The sequence below is a fragment of the Triplophysa rosa genome, linkage group LG4, assembly GCF_024868665.1.
Source record: "Triplophysa rosa linkage group LG4, Trosa_1v2, whole genome shotgun sequence".
NCBI classification, from domain to species: domain Eukaryota; kingdom Metazoa; phylum Chordata; class Actinopteri; order Cypriniformes; family Nemacheilidae; genus Triplophysa; species Triplophysa rosa.
This window is the reverse complement of record NC_079893.1, coordinates 11044739-11066639: the sequence shown is the minus strand read 5'-3', so window position 1 is coordinate 11066639 and position 21901 is coordinate 11044739. Positions and strand designations below refer to the sequence as shown.

Genomic DNA, 21901 nt, shown 5'->3' with positions numbered 1-21901 from the left:
GCGTTTTATTTCCCAGTCTGCCTGTATTTCCTTTTTACTCCAAATGTAAATGAATTACCTTCATCTCTGACGCACACACCTACAGTATGCATGCATATAACTACTGAGGATAGTACGATTCATCCAGTTCTCATCCCTCTTTAGTTTATGTGTGAACACATTTCTCATTCCTTTACCTACATGGGATCATTAATCTTTTCTGCCTCTCTCTCTCTCTCTCTCTCTCTCTCTCTCTCTCTCTCTCTCTCTGGCACACAGACAGGCACACACAGCCCAGCCTGCCCTCATTTAATTTAGCGTAAATGTGTTCGAGAGAAGCTGTCATCTAATGTGACTCAAAGGACAAGTCGAGGTGAGGCAGAGCAGTCCACAAAACCTACACCAAAAGATCCATTCCGTTGGCTTTCTTGACTCCTCGCACTTTATCTATAATCAGATTTGCTGCTTATGCGTGTGCTTAATAGTCTAACATTTTCGCCATTCTTGGTCTGACAAGATACGAGCCACTTACACGTTCAAACGCCTTCGCGTTACGGCTCAGACCATCATTTGCTTTCGTAACTTCGACTCCAGCCGGGGAAAGTGACGCCGGCGCGGGACATCGTCTCATCGCGCGAGAGCACGGCAGCTTCACTGCAGCGGGACAGGTGCATGCACGCAGACTCCATCACCCGCACACATGCCCTAGCTGAGCACGGAGTGAATGGATGTACATACAATGATACACGCGCGTGTGAGCGGAGAAAACTGAAATAATCATCCAGCTTTCCTCACGAGGTAAGGTTCCGCACGGTGTCATTTTTTAAACGCTGTCATCGGCGAGCGTTTCTTATGTCCAGCGTGATTTTGCAAGTTCACAAAGTGACTTATTATTCGTCTTGTGTGTATTTGGTAGTCTGTAACAGTGTTTTGCGTTGTGTGTTGAGTGTGTTCTCGTGTTCTCACTGCGGATCCAGTCCCGAGTGTTTTACACATGCAGTCGCTGAGGCGAAAGCGTTTATTAACGTTACCCATAATTAATCCGCACATTATTCTCAAGGTCCTGATCGAGATGTGATCTACAAGATGTGAGGATGTGTTTCAGTGGTTTTTATATCTGCACCAGTTAAAGCAATGAAAACCTTAAAGGATATTTCTCATTGAACATTGAGCTGTTGAATTTTTCTATACTGTATACATAAGGCCTGTACAGTACGCATGTACGTATAGTTGTGTAGTTTTATTTGCATTTTCCTAAAAGTCTTGTGGATTTTTTTTTTTAGAAAATGACAGTTTGTCCCTTGCTGTCTAACGCTGTAGTTAGGCTACACAAAAATGCCTTAATATTTTTGGCATCACAATTACTGTAAAGAAGTGATATGTTTTGCAAATTATGGTTGGAACTGACGTTTCTTTGACACATACTTTATTAGTATTTCATGTGGTTGTTCATATATAAAAAATACATAATACATCTCTGGTATGAAATAAATGATGTTTTTTTACAGAAAAATATTGTTTCTGGTACAGTATTGACAAAATTGACCACAAAATATGTGGTGTTGTTCAATTCCAAAAATGAAATTTTGTCATCATTTACTCGCCCTCAGGTTGTTTCAAACGTGTATAAATTTTAGAGCTATGCTGAACACGGAGAAAGATATTTGGAAGAATGTTTGTAAGAATGGAAGAATCATTTACTCATTCACCCTTGTCATTTTACACCTGTATAACTTTCATTTCTTCTGCCAAAGCAGCCAAACACAAATGAAGGTATTTTGAAGAATGATAGTAACCAAATAACGGTGGTACCCAGTGACTTGCATTGGTTTTGCTTCTGAAAATATAAGTGAATGGGTACCGCCGTTGTTCTGCAGAAGAAAGAAGGTTATACAGGTTTGAAATAACAAGAGGACGAGTAAATGATCACAGAATTGACAGAAAATAACAGAAAATGTTCTGTGTATTGGTTGCACTAAAGTTGCACTAAAACAGTGATATCATAATTTACCAGATTATTTAAATGATAAATATGAGTTTCACATCCTATGCTGACAAGGTTCAAATAAATGTAGCGCTGTAAGGTTAATGTTAGTAACTAGAAAAAAACTATAATACTGATATTTTGGGCAATTTGGTACTTTGGGACTGAGGCTGGGATATATGAAGGAAAAAATAAAAGGTATAAACTTTGATGATCTTATCATTTTGGTATAGCATCAATGTTGAACATACGTAGCTACTGTACATTCAACAGTGTAAGTCTGTTTTTTGCTGACTAATGTGTACCGTCTGTTTGTGTGATGCAGGTGTGCAGTTATGGTTCATAAGGGGCTGATCTTGTTGATGCTGTTGGTACAGTTCTCTTCAGAGAGCGCTGCTACAGGAGGCAAACCCAAAAAAGGGAAAAAGGGCAAACAAGTCATCTGTCCCTCGTAAGTCATCCAGGCCATAACACACACTTACATAAACGCGCACACATGTGTGCATATCCCATAATGCTTTACGGTTGCCAAGGACGTGAGTGTTGTCAGTCAAGGAGAATTACAGTGCTGTTAAGTAGAGTGAAAGTCGGGTGATAAATAAAGAGAATGCACGCATCTGTTAGCACTGATGTGGGATCAGCCGCATTCTTTTCATCACATGCTTGCAAAGCAAGATAAACTGAACCTAGGACAGTAGACAGGATTTTTTGTCATTAACAGCTCATGGCGTATCTCTGTATGACTAAGCACGAGTGTTCCCTCCTTCAGCTGAACTCGCACGACTGTTCACAGTTCTTAGTTAGCACATGAAGATTTACCTTGGAATCTAAGACATAAATGTTCTTAACTTTGGGTTAATGTTTTTTTAAAGGTTTGACTCTTGCCAGGGAAAGATATATTTAAACATGACCTTGCTAAGCGCTGTACTGCCAGTATAATGCGTGTCTGTTTCATCATTTCCAGTCAGTTATCAGCAGAAGATCTTGACAGAGTCCCGGCCAACTCCACCAGCAACATTCTGAACCGCCTTCTGGTGACTTATGATTCACGAATACGACCAAACTTTAAAGGTAGACGTCAGAACATTTACCGTTATATACCCAACTTAATTCTACTTGTTGTTTCATTTTTTTCTATAAATGCCAAAAATGCCAATAAAAACTGTGCATGTTTGTATTTCCTCTTTGCCCCGCCTCTCTGAAACACGCTGATTTTTTACAAAGCTCATCTCTCTGAAAAGCGAGGTGTGCTATGATTGGCCAGTTAACCAGTGCGTAGTGATTGGTTGAATACTGCAAGCGTTTCACGGAAAAGTAACGCCTCTTACCATATTCGGAACATCATGTTCCCGCGCAATTGTACTGACAGGTGATAAAATGTCATCGGTACTTCCTTATATCAATTCGAACCCGAATCTGATATGGAAAATGAAGATGATCAAGCCTTGAGCTGTCATGACTCTGCCTTATCTTGTCATGGTTTTCTTGGTCTGGTGGCAGAGTCATGACAAAGCCTTTGGTTTTGTGTGGAGAGGAACAGATTATCGTCATTATTGACATAATATGCATCCTCTCCGGTCTTGTCATTGGCCCCGCCCCTCTCGTTCCCTGTATAGCCTTCCTGCCGTGTCTCATGTTCCTCACCTGCCCCTTGTTATCTTCCTTTGTTAGTTACCCTACATAATGCCCTTGTGTTTATTGTCCTGTGCTGGTGCGTTGTGCTTGTTTGCGTGTCCGCTCGTGCTCTGTACCTCTAAATGTGAGTATTTCCCGTGCCTTGTCTAGAGTTCTCTTGTGCTTGTACCTTGCCTGTTTATTAGACGTTGTGTCGAGTGTTATTTTGTTAGTATTTATTCCCCCCCCGTGGGAAGTGTTTTGTTTCTTGTTGTTTTATTACTTATTAGTCTTGTCTTGGTTAACCCCCATCATGGGCTTTTGTTTTGTTCCCATTTATATTTAATAAATCTGTTAACCCCTTCACTGATGCTGCCTGCACTTGGGTTCTTCCTTCCAAGACCGTGACAGAACGCACCAGCCAAACCGAACCCAGTAGGCAGCATGAACGCTGGACGACCCCACCTAGCTCGCCTCCTCTGCGGACTTCGCCAGGGGAGCGAGAGTGTCGACGAGTAAGTGGAAAGGTTCCTGGACGTCGCCGAGAATGGCGTCTTTGGGGAGAAGGAACTCGCGGTGCTGTTTAACTCCGGTCTCAGGGACCCACTTTCGCGGGTGGAGATGAGAGCGTTGAGGCCGCTGGACTTCGACGCCGTGTGGCTGTCCGCCGAGGAGCGATCAGAGTTCACGGCCTCAGCACATACCAGCTACCCATCTCCGCTGGTCACCATCCCTGAGGGTGGTTCCCTGCAGATTGGGGTTGTGGGCCCTGCCACGCCATCCTCCTCACCCTCTGCAGCCTCTCCACCGTCCACCAGCCTCGTTGGCAAGCAGGGGAGGCGAGCATCCTGGGGGTCCACCTCCGAGGAGTCCCAGCCAGAGCCAGCCGTACCGTTCACATCCTTTCTTCAGCCGACTTCCAGGCAGGTGGCTCGGCTGAAGAAAAAGAGGCAGCGGCGGGCAGCGCGGGCTCCACCCCAGCCGGTGATCCAGCCGGCTTCCAGTCCGGTGCAGCCGGTATCCAGTCTGGTGCAGCCGACGTCCCAGCCGGTGCCGCAGCTGGTGTCCCAGCCGGCATCCAGTCCGGTGTCCAGTCCGGTGTCCAGTCCGGCGTCAGTCCAGCGTCCAGTCCAGTGTCCAGTCCGATGGTCAGTTTAGTGTCCTGTCGTGTGCCCAGCCCGGTGCAGCCGGGATCCAGCCCGGTGCAGCCGGGGTCCAGTTCAGTGTCCAGTCCGGTATCCAGTCCAGTATCCAGTATGGTGCCCAGCCCGGTGCAGCCGGGATCCAGTCCGGTGCAACTGGCCTTTGAGCCGGCCTTCCAGCCGGTGACTCAACCGGCCTTCCAGCCGGTGACTCAGCCGGCCTTCCAGCCGGTGACTCCGCCGGCACCTAGCCGTGTCCGGCCGGCAGCCAAGCCTGCCCCAGCCCCTACTAAGCCCCCCGGGACTTCGTGCTCCCAAAGCGCCGCCCCGATTAAGACTGTTCCCCCGAGTCCCAACCCACTATTGACTGCCCCCTATGAACCCTTGTCTTGTCCCACCCCCCCTCCCATGTTTGTTATTTTTATTGTCTCACCCCAATCCTGTGGTCATTGTGTCATGTTTGCCCTTAGTTATGTTTTCAATGTGTGTTTGGACCTTGTCTGTCACCCAGTCTGTCTTGTTACGTCAGTCTACCCCTTGGTGAGCACCTGGAGGTGCTCATTAAAGGGGGGGCTTCTGTCATGACTCTGCCTTATCTTGTCATGGTTTTCTTGGTCTGGTGGCAGAGTCATGACAAAGCCTTTGGTTTTGTGTGGAGAGGAACAGATTATCGTCATTATTGACATAATATGCATCCTCTCCGGTCTTGTCATTGGCCCCGCCCCTCTCGTTCCCTGTATAGCCTTCCTGCCGTGTCTCATGTTCCTCACCTGCCCCTTGTTATCTTCCTTTGTTAGTTACCCTACATAATGCCCTTGTGTTTATTGTCCTGTGCTGGTGCGTTGTGCTTGTATGCGTGTCCGCTCGTGCTCTGTACCTCTAAATGTGAGTATTTCCCGTGCCTTGTCTAGAGTTCTCTTGTGCTTGTACCTTGCCTGTTTATTAGACGTTGTGTCGAGTGTTATTTTGTTAGTATTTATTCCCCCCCCGTGGGAAGTGTTTTGTTTCTTGTTGTTTTATTACTTATTAGTCTTGTCTTGGTTAACCCCCATCATGGGCTTTTGTTTTGTTCCCATTTATATTTAATAAATCTGTTAACCCCTTCACTGATGCTGCCTGCACTTGGGTTCTTCCTTCCAAGACCGTGACATGAGCAGGATGTAAAGGATTGGTAAGGTTTTATTAAAAAAATATGATGTTAAATAGTTAAAAACTATAGCTACTGTTTTACCTTTTATATACGACGTTATAAAGACTATAAACAAACAACCATATACATCATACAGAGTTTGTGTGAGATAGAAACAAGCTCGCATTACAGCAGGGAATGGTATAAATAACGCGAGCGCTTTGGCCCTTCTTGATCAACCAATGTTACGCCACGTCTCGTCGCGACTCAACAAAGACAATAAACCCAAAATAAATACTAAAATAAAAAGACATTATAAACACGACATTTGTTGCCTCTAGTGGGAACATTATACTGATTATTAGGACTTATGTTGTCTTTTTTCACGTTGCGCGCGTGTCTGCATTTGCAGATCACAAACACACGACAAACTCAACTCGCGTTAGTCCGTAACAAGTCTTTTACAATAAAAATATACTTACAGGTTGCGAATCTGAACCAGCAAGTTTTAATGGTTGGAATGGCCCCACTTTTTAACCAAAGCTTTCGTGCACAGCCGGTCTTAATCTCTCTCCCAGGTTTGTATAGCAATCTTCGGTGAAATGCGCTGCACAAACTTGAACATTCGGATTGTACTTTTCTGGAACAGTGTTGTAAATAAAATGTAACCATTCGTTTTTAGTTGTCTCATCTTTTGGCATGGCAAACAAAGAGTCTTTCTTTTCGCAACGAAACACACAGCGTCTCCGCGACATGGCAGCGGCGGTGACGATACAATGAGATTTACAAGTACGCCCACCTCACTTGCATTTAGATTGGGGCGGTCTTAAGTCAAATCATGTTACGAAGTAACGTACATTCGTCGGGGTGTGGTTACACGAGGCGTTTCAGGCAGGTCTGGGTTCGCATTCGCTTTTAGATAGAATGCATCTTTTGTTCCGACACTTTAATTTTAGCAATATTACGTGTCTAATACATGCATGGGCAACTTATAGCACACCAAAGACACAGAAAAACACGTATTTCCTACATCTGTTAGCGTACTGAATGGTCTTTTCCTGGATATACTGTGTGCAACCCTTTATATCCACTTTTACACAGCGACTATGTGTTGATTCTTGTGTGCAGGAGACAGAAAGCAAAATATGTGCTGTCATGACAACAGCGAAGTCAGTCTGATGCAGTATTTAATCATAACAGAATCAAAGCCTTAAACTTCAGTTTCCTTCAGGAAGCACAAATCTAGTTATAATAGCACGTGTATGGTAGGTGAACCATTTTCGTGTTTGCTCTGTTACAGTCAAACCTCTCAGACCTCAAACACGATGACAGAGCAACAATAATATTAGATCCTATTAGTTTTTTGAGAAAAGTCACAAAGATCATAATAGATGACCTCGTTAAAATGATAATGTAGTCACGGCGTCGGAGCACAGCACACAGAGTGTGTATTGTACAGCGTAATTGGAAAGGATCTCAGGACCCGTGGATCCATAATGTGTCATGCTGAACCCACTGGGATAAGAATGTGTCAGAAGGAAACTATTAGATCAATGAGCTCCTTCCAAAGTCCGTGGTTCTTGCATCCAGCCGAGCATGAGATATTCTTACATCTGAGAACATTCACAAAGCATCACATTAACACACATCTGTTTTCCACTGCGGGGAATCTGAAAATAGCGCATAACTTTTATCCCACGCACATGGTTGATGTCCATAATTATATCTCTCTCAAGGGGTGCTATCATGTGTTTGTAGGTATCCCGGTGGAAGATAAGGTGAACATCTTCATCAACAGCTTTGGCTCAATCCAGGAGACCACAATGGTTAGAACAGACAGTATACCTATATGCCCATTGTATGCTACCCTATAGTAATAGTTGTGTATGTGATTGTGTATCTGTAGGATTACCGTGTGAATATATTCCTGCGTCAGCGCTGGAATGACCCTCGACTGCGGTTACCAGCAGATTTTAAGTCTGATGCATTGACTGTTGATCCGAAAATGTTCCAGTGCCTTTGGAAGCCGGATCTGTTTTTCGCCAATGAAAAAAATGCCAATTTTCACGACGTTACCCAGGAAAACATACTGCTCTTCATCTTCCGTAATGGAGACGTCCTCATCAGCATGAGGTAAGCCACAGTCAAACATTTAACAGGTTTGTGAAGGGTTAGATTTTTTCAAATTCAGTTCTGAATATCAGAAATGCCAGTTTACCAGTTTTGTTAAACCAGCACCACCAGCTCAAATGCTGATATGTTGACATGCAATAAATATTATTAAAATGGAAAAGTAGCACTGAATATATTTATATAGTAGGAAAAACGTTGTTCTGTTGAACACAAAAGAAGATATTTTGAAGAATGTAGGACAGCAAACAGTTCTGGGGCACTTTTGACTACTAATGTAATTTTTCCTACTATGGTAGTCAGTGGTGATCCAGAACTATTTGGTTTCAAGCATTCTTCCAAATATCCTTCTCTGTGTTCATTTACATTTGACATTTATGCATTTATCCAAAGCGACTTACATTGCATTATACTATATACATTTGTTGCTAAGTACGTATCAGAACATCTAAGAAATTTATACAGTTTTGGAACAACTCAAGGGTCAGTGAATGATGACAGATTTTTTAGGGGGGTAAACTCTCTCTTTAAACAGTATTTTTTTATTTATATTTACAGTCGATACTGTAAAAATTCATAATTCTCATATAATAACAGAAACATTTTTGATAAAGTGTGTGTAGTTTTATTTTATTCATATAAAATAATAATATTTGTTTATTTCTGACCCTGGAGTTTCTTTCACAGATGTGAGTTGCGTATTGAACTTTTGACCACGGTATTTGTTAACCGTGTTTTGCTAAAAGATATATTCATGGATATAAGATACATTATATTGTCTATCTTTGCTGTGGCTGTTGTTCTGCTGTAGTCTTTTAACTGCAGCATGGCAGCGTGGGTATTTGCTCAAACTAAAAGGCTCTTTGTGGCAGATGAGAGAATATTCTAGTTCTTTGGTTTGTAGTGTGTGTGTGTGTGAGCCTTAGGGTGAGACCCCCACACTACACCCCCCTCTCATCTGCTACTGATGCTCCACATGCAACCAGGACTAATGAACCTTGCAGAGAGTGTGTGTGTGCGTGTGCGTGTGTGTGTGTGTGTGTGTGTGTGCGTGTGTGTCTGTCCTCTCTTTACAAACTCTCTCACACACAATCTGTCTGTTCTAAACTCTGAAAATACTGCATGTGGTGACAGATGCTTTCATGCACTTTTAAATGCCATAAAGACAAACTGCTATAGTATTATGTTTTCCATATTTGTACATATTGTATCTTTTATAACAATTTTAAACTTGAAATAGTATACTCTATATTCTTCTAATGAATACATTTATGTGATTTTTAAAAACAAATTATAAAGAATTAATTCTAATAATTTAATACATCTAATAATTTCTAATAAGTCTATTGCTCCATATTGCAGTTGAGTAAAGACGATTTTCAAAAAAGTAAGGAACAAAAAAATAAAATATACATTGCAATATGTAAAAGGTACATGAGTGAAATAATGCTGTATAACTATAAGAAATTTTAGCAATTGTCACTAATTTTATTGCCAGCGATGTTCAAAAATCATCAAAAAATTGTGACGTGTATGTTTAATGTAGTAATTAATCTCTATTCCCTTTTCAGATTGTCTGTCACCTTGTCTTGTCCTCTGGATTTAACACTCTTTCCTATGGACACCCAACTGTGCAAGATGCAGTTAGAGAGCTGTAAGTGAACACAGTTACACACACACACACACACACACACACACACACTGTGTTTTGGGGACATTCCATAGACTCCCATTGATTTTATATCAGGCTTATGATATATTCTATCCCCTACCCCAACACGCATTTTTCAATAAATATAATTCTGTATGATTTATAAGATGATTTACCTCAAGGGAGTTCTAAAAATGTCCCCACAAGGTCAAAATCTACTGGTATTACTATCTTTGTGATGAATACTAGTACACACACACACACACACACACACACAGCTGCTCCTGCAATTAAATGAATTAAAACGATTTTATTTCAAGACAGGTTTGTAAAGACAAAGGTAAAAACAGTCATCATAACGTTATGTGTTTTTATGTGTGTGCGCAGTTGGCTACACCACAAAGGACCTGGTGTTTATGTGGCAGTCTGGGGATCCCGTTCAGATGGATGAAATTGCGTTGCCACAGTTTGATGTGAAGCAGGAGGACATTGAGTACGGAAACTGCACAAAGTTCTACCCGGGAACAGGTATAGATTGACATACATCTATTAATGTAGGCTCATATTTCGCTGTTTATTAAAGCAAGAGAAAATCGAAAGGGAACATAGTGTTCAGCAAGCCACCGGTATGAGAGAAGCACATACACATATAAGAAAATGCTGACCTCACACCTCTGTTACGTTCCTACTTCAGACTTGGATGAATCAATACTTCTGTGAGATGGGTAGCTTGGTAGAACAGACTCATCATCAGAGCCAGAATCCTGGCATTGAACATTTGGATCGGCCGAATGAAATACATTTTAAATGATTGTTGGACTTATGAAGTGCTTTTTTAAGTGTTGCATGACTGAGCATCTCATCCTGTTTCATCAAGCTCTGCACACCTGATCCATTCCTCTGTTCCCATTCACTTCACTTTATGGTCCCATATGCCGGCTGTGTTTGAAATACTGTAGCAAACGTACATACTATTAATTTTACTTTTGCACTATTTGCAGTCTGCAGTATTTATATTTTGTGGGCTACATTTGCCAAACAAGTTTCTTATGCAACCGCAAACTGTACGTCATACTGTATCCCCCAATGTAATTTTTATTTCCAGTAGTGAAATCAACCACATTTTAACCTTGGTTTAGAAATTTTAAACTTTGTTTAAAATTTGTTTTAGACTTGGATTAGGATTAAACATGCAATTTGCGCAATCTTGCATACTGTTTGCATACTATTTCTATAAATAATAGAGAGTATGCAGCATACAGCCAACTATGATTCTGCTACAGTCTGAGCCTGGGGCACGGTGTTAGGGATGTTGATGATGATAATGTTGATATGATAGTGATAATGATGAGCAGCATGTTTCCCATGTGATGTGTGTAGTTATGTTAGTAAATGTGTCATTTCAGCAGTGTAAATAGGCATTATAAATAGGTATTTGCTTTAAACTGTTTCTTTTTTGATGAAGTTCTAATAAATGCTATCATTAATCTTCCACGCCTAAGACTGAAATGGAAAAAAACAGGAAGCGTCTGCAGTAAGTTGCAATGCCTGTTGTGTCATTTTGCGTAGTGGGGTACACAATGTCTCTCAAATGAATCCCTGTTGTGACTGGAGCAGTCAGTGTGGGCCTGTATCCTTCACAACAGATCTATTCCCACTTATAGAAAACAGTTGCTTGCGCTACAGATATTCTGTATTTTTCTCCTTTGCTATCCTAACAGTGTTTTGGTGGCTTATGGAGAATATTCAACATTATTTGTCACTAAATATATATATTTTTTACTTATGTAAGAGTTACTGAAAAAATTGATTAACTGAATAAACTTGAACAAAACTGAAAATCACCTAAATATCTTAAGGCTCAAAATATATGCAATTGCCACGGTTGCCAATTCCAAGTTTTTTCAGCGGATTGGGCTACTTTCAAATTACTTTTTTTTATTATGCGGGTTAAAAGTGGAAGGATTTTATTCATCAGCTGTAATTCTTAAAGGGGTCATATGACACGGCTAAAACAAATATTATCGTTTGTTTAATATGTAATGCAATGTGTCTACACGATTTAAGGTTCAAAAACGCTGTATTTTCCACATACCGTGCATGTTTGTATTTCCTCTTTGCCCCGCCTCTCTGAAACACGTGGATTTTTTACAAAGGTCATTGCTCTGAAAAGCGAGGTGTGCTATGATTGGCCAGTTAACCAGTGCGTAGTGATTGGTCGAATACTGCAAGCGTGTGATGGAAATTTAACGCCTCTTACCATCAGGTTCCAAAGCATTTGTACTGACAGTCTGACTTGCGTATACATTTGGGTGGTCTTAGTCAACTCATACCACAAACTGACGTGGATTTGTGGGGGTGTGGTTACACGAGATGTTTCAGGCAGGTCTGGGTGAGCATTCGCTTTTAGATAGAATGCATCTTTTAGTCCTACACTTTAATTTTTGCAATTTTACGTGTCTAATACATGCATGGGCCGTATGACCCCTTTAAGGTAATATAAAGTTATTTATGTAAACAGGGTGTTTTTATGATTATTACTATACCGTTATATTCAAGAGGAAATGTATTGTGTAATGCATAACAGTGTAATGCAACAGAGACTGTAAATATGTATTTTATGTATACAGTATGAGTGGCATATTTGAGTTTTAGTATTTCGGCTGGGGCTGTTGGGCTAGTTTTGGGCTAGTGTTGATTGGCCATTGGGCTGGCTTTGTTACGCATATCTGGCAACCCTGGTGTTTCACAGATTGTCATAAGCGTCATACATGTTTAGTTTCAAGTATTAAATGTTCATTCAAATGACCTATTCAGTTGGGTTTAGCAGTCCTGATCCAGGGCAATTTCACCACGCAAGGCTAAAAACAGCTGTTAAAGGGGTGGTGCAACGGTGTGTCATGCATTCTGACTTCTTTACAATGTTAAACGTGCTGTCTTCTCATGCTTAACATGGTCAACTTGTCAAAAAAGGAGTTGGGCGTATTACGTAGTATTTCTGTGCTCGATACACTCCCCCAGCGATCGTACAGGTTTCGGAAAGTTTTTTTCGAACATATAAAACTGTTTCTTAACCATTTTTCTTAGTTCCTTATTGGACAGTTCTCCCAGAAAAGCACGTGGCACGCCCACGCGGCAGCAAGGAGAGCAGGAGAAGGAGCATGCGCAGACGTCACTTTCACTTGTGTGCAGGAGAGAGAGAGAGAGCATACGTTCGCGAAGTTCAGGTGTTTATTTGTTCACCGCATTTCTGTGATGAATGTTATATAAACGGCGGACATAACGCTGGATTTGGAGATCGTTTGAAACTGATATATGGAGCCGTCCCAGCGCTAAAAGATGCCGGACATGAACCGCATGCGGTGAGTGAAACTGATGTCTGTGTTTTCTTGGCGCACGTGCTTTAGTTCAGCCTACCCCTACCCCCCGCACACGCAGTATGCTTTCGGAAATAATCGTACAGCTGTATCTATCTTTTATAAATGTGATCAAACTAAATACTCTTCGAAGATACGTATGCAATACTACACTGTAGGTACTCAAGATTAATATGAGATTGGCAGAAACCGCGTGTGTTAGGGCCACTTTAAGAAAACTGCTGTGTTGTTTTTACCCCTTTTACCCAAGGGGCCTTTAGCTTTGTTGTGTCGTGTCATGGAGAAGGAACCTGCAGGCAAATTAAACCTTGACACATGGCATCCTAAAATACTCACTACCTTCAATTGTATAACTGACTGTTGTCTCAAGCAACAGATGTCATACATAGATGTGCAAGTTTTTTGTCTCTCATATACGGTCCCAGTCTTGTCACATAATAAAACTGTGTTTACTGAAATCAAAATTTTCCATCCTTTTTTATTTATTTATCTTGTACAATGCAAAAAATATTTTGCCATGATGACCGGCTGGCTTATCCCTTTTTTAGGTTACCCTCTTCATATATAACATATATTCACATTTGTACAGTACCTTGAATGTAACATATACAGTATCCTTGGATCTTGGAATCTCTTACATAATGCAATAATCACTTCTTATGTTAGAAAACAGAACAGTGCAAATCTTACTCACCGAAATCACACAAACATAGACAGCAATACCTTCACAAACAGTAAATAATAACACACATACACACTAATTTACCATAAATGATCAGAGAAACAATCACACCAACAACAGACAATAACAAGATCATTTGGAGCCTGGCCTTAATAGTCTCTTAAACTGTTTTATGTTAATACAGTCATACAGAGCTCACGGCATGAGATGCTACATGACAAAAACTGAGGATATGATATTTTGATGATGTGTAAGTCCTGGCTGTATAAAACACTAATGTTATTTTTTATATGCATTGTTCCGTTTTTTGTTTTGTAAATGATGGTACTGTATATGTAATAAATGGTTAAAATGTATTTCATTAATGCTAATAAATCATGTCAATTTATGGCATGTGTCATAAATTTGCCAGGACTAGCCATGGTCTCTCCCACTCTTTTTCCATCTGTGAATATTTTTTATGTGCAACTAGATTACTTTAGGAACAGCTTTTGACAGCTTGCTGGATAATGCGGCGTGTTGCTGTCATTTTTGAGGGGTTACACAGAAATGCACCTGGACGTTTTATTGACCATTAAACAAAACCCCTTATTATCTCGTACATTGCATAGGATTCTATATGGCGATACATACGGCCACCACTCACTGGAGTTACCATGCATTAAAATGTTTTTAAAAACACACCCAGTACATTCATATGAAAGAATGTAAAGGTAATTTACACAATCTGGGCCTGAATATGTTATTTTCACTCTACCTCATATGATAAATTTAGCATATGTTTTTTAAACTATTTTGTTTTAACTGTAGTTTATTACGTTTTTTTTCTGGCAGATGTTAAACTCAGATTTCAAAGTGACCCTATAGATTGCTTAGGGAATCTGCAAATGTACACACGCATACAGGCATGTAAGCACTGAATATAAATTCATTCTGCTCAGATGTGTAAATCTTATCCGATAAGAAAGATCTTTTCTGTAATACAGATAGAGTGGAGTTTCTTAAACTATGGGTTCTTGTGGACTATAATACAGAGAATAATAAAAAACGGAAATAATAAAAAATTCATATCCTCACTAGTTTATTTTATTTGTCAACAATGTTTAAAAGTGGATTTCTATGCAACATGTGCGCCATTTTTCTGAGCAAATGTTATCTCCTCCACATCTTGAATTTTTATTTTGTGTTTGTACTGTAACATACTGTGGATGAAATGACATTTTATACATTCCTGTCAGCTTAGACTAATTTCATAACTACTATTTTATGTATATTAATCTATTTAAAAAACCCAAATTGAACATTTTTGAATACATTTAGTTCATTCTCTTCTGTTCTCTTTCTACAGGTTATTACACATGTGTCGAGGTCATCTTTACTCTCAGGAGACAGGTGGGCTTTTACATGATGGGTGTCTACGCTCCCACACTACTCCTTGTCGTCCTGTCATGGCTGTCCTTTTGGATCAACCCTGATGCCAGCGCGGCCCGCGTGCCCTTAGGTCAGTCAGCGTTCTCCATCAGACAGAGAAGACGTAGAGCTGACGGTCAAACAAAACACGCCACACACAGTAGATAGGATTGAAATTCCAGTGTTGTGTTTTATGACCCGTCTCGGAGACGGTAGGGCTCAGTCTTGCTTCAATTACCCATTTAATGCTTTCGCAAGGCCTTTTATGTGACCAAGGGCTTAGGAGTAGTTTATCAACTCTACAGCCTTTGGGAATAGTGAGAGCCTCCAGATTCAAACAGCTGACAAATTTAACATGAAAAAAATAAATAAAATGGGCAGTGTATTTAAAGTAAGCAATTAATTTCTTGGTAATGTGTTTTAATAGATTTTAACTAACTTTACCAACATACCTTCTCTCCAAAACCTGCCCTCAAAAGATCACTGTTCAAATCAGAAACGCTGTCTGCCTGTGAATTAGTTTGCACTGTGTAGGCTGCACATTCTTTTCAGTTTCTAGAGCCTAGGGCTGTCAAGAGAGAGGTGTGATTTCTCAGGACACACATCTCAAAAATATCTGTCAAGCAGTAGGGACATTTTATGCATGGCATTTAAAAAAAATCGCTTACAGATTCTTTAAGGTACTCTAACGGTCAATAACTTTTAATTGGCAAAACAGCAAAATTACAGAAAATCACAGAACCCATATTTTTTTCTAATTCAGTCTCTTTAATTGACCCATAATCTTCTTCCTTATACCAAAGCCTTAAAGATCGGGTAACATGCTATTTCATGCATAGTGACTTCTTCACACTGTTAAACGTGCTGGCTTCTCATGCTTAACATGGTCAACTTGTTAAAAAACGAGTTGGACGTATGACGTAGTATTTCTGTGCTTGATACACTCCCACATTATTTTTTTATAAGTCTGTTCCTTTTGTTGGACAATTCGGAAGAGCATGCCCACGGCAAGGCGAAAGAAATAGCCCGCCCACGCACCAACCAACCACGGTAGGAAGACCAGCTTATCAAGATTGTCTGCGCTGCGTCAAGATTGGCTGCACTGTGGGCCTCTGCAGCTCGTTACTCTTGCGATAGTGAGAGAAGTTGTGTGTTTGTTTGTCCACGGCATTTCAGTGATGGATGTTATATAAACGGTGGATATAATGCTGGATTTGGAGATCGTTTGAAACTGATAGATGGCGCGGTCCCAGTGCTAAAAGATGCCGGACATGAACTGCACGCGGTAAGTCAAACTAAGTCATACATCTGTGTTTTGTTGGCAATCGGCGTGTACGTGCATAATGTAAACAACACAAAGGGATTAATGCAATGATGTATTGTGTGCTCGTGCTGTAGTTCCGTCCCCCGACTCCCCCTGCAGCTGTATCTCTCTTTTATAAATTTGATCAAACTAAATACTCTTCGAAGATACGACATATGCAATACTACTGAATAGGTACTCAGGATTAATATGAGATTGCGTGTTACCCGATCTTTAACATATAAGGTGCTCTGGAATACTTAATTCTGATTGGTCAGTTCTGATATGTCGTTGCATTCTGCAGTGAAATATTTTTGTTAAATGACCACCAAACTAAAACAAATAAAAAAGCTGCAAAAGGTTCTACACAGTGTTGCCACAGAGGAACTATTTTGGTCAATTTCTTTCATTTACTCAATTTCTTTCTTAGTTTTTAGAATTGAAAGAACGTTTTTTTCTAAAACAAAGAAGCTATTGTGAAACTGAAGGTGTTTAGATGTTAAAGGTTCTTTATGGAACCATTCAGCTAAAAATGAAACACTCTTTTTTTAAGAGTGAATATTTGACTATTTGATGTACCTAGCAATCTTCTCCGCTCTGTGTGATCTATTTATTAACAAATAATAAAACTACTTGAAGAGTTCATGTGAAAAATGTATTGAATTTTTAATTGTGAATTCCAAGAAAATCAATCAACTGCAGTTGGGTTATCAGTCCCCCCCAGAGTTTTTGCAAATAAACACTTAATTTCATATCCATATTTGACTTGTTTATTAAGCATCTATGTAATATATGTAATTTTAAAGATAAATCACTTATTTAATGTTATGAATGTAAAATCATTAAATGTAAACATGAAGTATACGGAACAAGTTGCATCCAGACACACTGAACACTGAAGAACGTAAACAGCAAAAATGAAGGAAAAATATTCAAAAAAGGCAAACTTGCTATGTAACACAAGCAACTTCCATCTGTCGCTTTCATGTTCACCTGAAATTCAACCCATTTGTCCTCATTTTTCATATCCCTCTTCTCATAGGCTTCACCTTTCCTTCATTCCTTTTTCTCATTCCTTCATCTGTCCATTACAGGGATGGCTATCACTTTCAGGTTAGTTTTAATATGAAAACAATTCTTAAGTTGCATAAATAAATATATATTTACTGTATATATACATTTATATATCCATCTTTTCCCTTCCCATTTACCACCACAACCTTTTATGTTTTCCCAGAAAAAATATTCCTAAGAGGTTGCTCATTCATAGCTCAGGAGATTTGATGAAGCTGTGTTTTATCGATGTTTCTCCTGAAATGGCTTACAAGAATTAAAAACAGAAACACATTAGATAATCGTTTCAATACATTAAGAATGATGAATGTAGACTGTAGATGTAAAATAAACTAGATTTGTGTCAATTTGATGAGAATTGTTCATTTTGAAATCTTCAATAAAACCATTTGCCTTTTGACTGCAGACTTGGCAGACTTGAGATCTGTTTGAAACTTTGAGTTGTCTTTTTCCTCAGGAGAAATATCTGAGACACAGGAGACTTAAGCAAACGTTTCCATGTGCTCTCTTTTTGAGCTCATTGTCTTGGAGAAACAATTGCGATCTCATTTATGATATTTCCTTCTTATGGGTGTGTTTCTCTCTCTGTCTGTAGGTATTTTATCTGTTCTGTCACTCTCATCTGAGAGTATGTCTTTAGCATCTGAGCTTCCTAAGGTTTCCTACGTGAAGGCTATTGATATCTGGATGATTGCCTGTTTGCTCTATGGTTTTGCCTCACTTGTGGAGTATGCTGTGGTCCAGGTACTTATATGGATTGTACATATGTGTTAAATAGTTTGGGGTATTGTATGTATAAATCCTTGTATCAGCAAACAATATATGAAATGTCTCTGTCAGTACCATGGACAGCGTCTGTTCATTATATTTAGACTATACAATATGTTGTACAATAAAGCCCCTGATCTGTTTCAAAACCAAATACAATGTTTCAATACAAAAACGTATTTACAATAATCATCATAATAAACTTTTCTTCTACCAAGTAATATAGTTTATTACACTAGCTAGGGACATTTAAAGGTGCAAAGCATTCCATCAACTTGCCGCATTCATTTAGAAAGTGCCAACACAGGTGTGCATTTATTCGCTATTTTATAAAAACTATAAATTTGGTTTCGAAAAATGGTTTCTTTTCAACAAAGTCAAGACATGTATAGATGTGCTGTCACAGCACATCTATAAAGCACATATAAACGCATCTGTGTTTCCAACATATTTGCAATAGTGTATTAGTATCCCTGTGTACATGACATTGACAGTGACAAACTACATACAGTACCTTATTACCAAGAATTCCCAAAAATAGCTGTTTCTTAAATATGTAAGAGAAAACTGCTGACACGGATACACACTCTTTCCGGTAGCAGGAAATAGAACAGCCTTCAAAGCTTGAAAATACAACAACGTCTTACAGAGAAATAAAATCCTTGGCTATGAAAAAGATATGTCACTGGTCACAATGTTTATAGACGATCTCCAGATTTATACCTGGGGACACATTAGACATTACAGGGGTGCAGGATTACACTGGTATTCTGCTGAAATGCACAAATGTGTGTCGTAATTTATTCACCTTCGTGTCATTTGAAACCTGTATATGTGTCACAACTCTGTCCTTCCTATCATGAGGTTTCTGGTCTGTGGACAGAGTTGTGACGGTGCCATGTCTTTTGTGCTTGTTTTGTTATGTGTGGAAGACACTTGGCCATTGTTGTTCACTTTGTGCTGCGTGTTCTCCTGTCATGTCGTTCAGCCCGCCCTCCTGACTCCCGTAATTATGCCCTTTGTGTTTGATCTTTGTCACCTGCCCGTCACGTCCCCTTTGTGATTATCCTTCGTTAGTTTTCCCTTATATAATGCCCCTTTGTTCTCTGTCTGTTGCCGGTTTGTTGTCAAACACGTTGTCTACGCGTCATCGTGTCCTTGTTTATAGTAAGTCTTATCCTAGTCTGGTGTCACTCGTTCCCTCCTGTTTATTCCCCCAAGTGGGAAGTGTTTATTTTGTGTTTTTTGTATCTTTACCTGTTTTCCCCCTTGTGGGATTTTGTTTCACGTGTTTTGTTTGTTTAAATAAATACCTTTCTGTTGTATCTCTCATCTGCGATTGGGTTCTGTCATTACGTTTCGTGACAATATGTCTCTGGAACACAAAAGAAGATATTTTGAGAAATGTATCAGTGGTTTTGTATTCATATAATAAAGGTCAATAGGGACCTATGTTGTTTGGTTACCAGCGTTCTTCAGAGTTTTATTTTCTTCTGCAGAAGAAAGAAAGTCATACAGGTTTGAATGACATGAGGTTGAGTAAATAATGAAAGAATTTATATTTTTGGGAAGAGTATTATTGGTGAAATACAGTATTTGTTATTTGGATTCTGAAGCTACATTTTATATTTAATTGCATTATACAACATAATTATACTAAACGTATCAAATATATGATTTGGTTTAAGGGGTCCTTATGATGTGAATTTGATCTGTTTGTGTCTCAGGTGATGTTGAACAGCCCTAGGCGAATTGAAGAAGAGAAAATAAAAATGGCAGAGAAAGAAAAAGCAAGAGAAAAAGAGAATAAGACACCATCCAAAACAAACAGTGTCAATGGAACTGGAACTGGAGGGACCCCGATACATGTCAGCACGCTACAGGTCAGTGCATGTATATTCTCTCGACATGTGTATTCTCTTTAAGTAGTCTAAATGTGTGCATTCATGAAGGAAAACGGTGTGTGCATGCCTGTGTGTTCTCTTTATCTAGTACGTGTGTGTGCGGATTTCTTACATGTATAGGGTATGTTTCTCTTCTCTTTATGTAAGATGAATGTATGTGGTAATGGGTGCATGGGGAGATGAAATGGCTGTAATTGAGTCTACTGCTCTGAGCGTGCTCAGTGGGACATGGGTGCAGAGAAGAGCAGAGGATTCTGGGGGACTGAAATAATGTGACCCTACAGCATTGAGGCCAGAAGCTATAAAAGAGCAGCACGGGGGTTCATAAGCGTGTGTGCGTATGTGTAAGGGGTAGAGGTCATATTTCAAACAATATTTGAGAGAAATGTCTTATGAGAATGATACAGTGAATACTACAGTAATACAGCAACCTTATTTACAGTTTTTAATTAGTACATATATATATATATATATACAGTATATACAAGATTTTTACTACTTGTACATATGTTTATGTTTGTCTAGGTTGTAGAAAACCGCTGTAAGAAGGTGTGCACTTCTAAGTCTGACCTGCGCTCGAACGATTTCAGCATTGTCGGTTCTCTCCCACGCGATTTCGAACTCTCCAACTTCGACTGTTACGGCAAACCCATTGTAGTCACGAACGCTGCTGGCAAATCGCTAAACAAGAACAACAAGAAGCCATCACCTCCAAAACCCGTGATACCTTCAGCGGCTAAATGTATTGACCTTTATGCACGAGCTCTGTTCCCTTTCACTTTCCTCTTCTTCAATGTTATTTACTGGTCTGTTTACCTGTGAACACGAATCACAAAGTGTATAAATGTGTGTCTGTGTGTGCGTCTGTGTGCTTGTATGTTAATGAGGGAACGTATAATGATCAAGCATGAACAAGGTGTAGAATCCTCATCTTTCACATTCTCTGGTGTCTTGTTTGGACCAGTTAAATAGTCCCTGTCCTTTGCTACGCTTATTTGTATTTCAATTCCTTATAAGTAGCTTTTTGAAGTGTGTAGCTTTAATATGACAGCATGACTTTACAGATGGCATGTGTTCAGCCATGGTAGACACATATCCATCCCATGATGCCCCATGCCAACACATGCCTAAATGTGAATTGTTTATAAACTCAGGCAAAAAATGTGTTGTGTGCTTATGGAATTAAATACTGTATCAGATCTGGACACAGTCTGGTGTGTATTTAGAATTCAGAATAGTTTTGTTTCTCTGTAATGAGAAGAGGATGTTACAGCTATAATAGAGTCATATAATAAAGATCCTCCAGAAGCAAAATGTTGACGTCAGATGTTTTCATGACAGGTCTTTTAAGATACAGTAGAACTGGATTGATATTATTAATTGATATTGATATTCATTCTGACAACAGCCCATATACGTATATACTGTATACATGTATAAAATCTTTCACTATCAAATTGATGTTGATGATGACTTAATCATATTCGTAAACGAATTGAAGAGAAACGATCTAGGTGTATACTCACTTTAAGGGACTATAATGAATAATGAATATTCTGTTGTCGTTTACTCATCCTCAAGTTGTTTCAAACCTGTATAAATGTTGTTGTTCTGCCTAACACATAAAACTGCTTTTGAACTGTGTAGTTTCCTACATTCTTTAAAATATCTTCTTTTGTGTTCAATATTAATCAGAACAAAGAAATGTATACAGGTTTGAAACAACTTGAGGGTGAGTAAACAATGACAGAATT

The 21901-nt window shown here is 39.6% G+C and overlaps 1 protein-coding gene across 1 annotated transcript; it reads left to right on the top strand.

Moving 5' to 3' along the window:
* The first annotated feature begins 264 nt into the window (after positions 1-264).
* On the top strand, positions 265-21594 carry glrba (glycine receptor, beta a). The gene is made up of 11 exons (XM_057332177.1): positions 265-777; positions 2289-2414; positions 2928-3034; positions 7607-7674; positions 7755-7981; positions 9550-9632; positions 10017-10157; positions 15037-15189; positions 18071-18219; positions 19971-20126; positions 20673-21594. The coding sequence occupies exons 2-11, from the start codon at positions 2299-2301 to the stop codon at positions 20967-20969; spliced, it is 1497 nt and encodes a 498-aa protein (XP_057188160.1). The 5' UTR covers positions 265-777; positions 2289-2298; the 3' UTR covers positions 20970-21594.
* Positions 21595-21901: the final 307 nt, after the last annotated feature.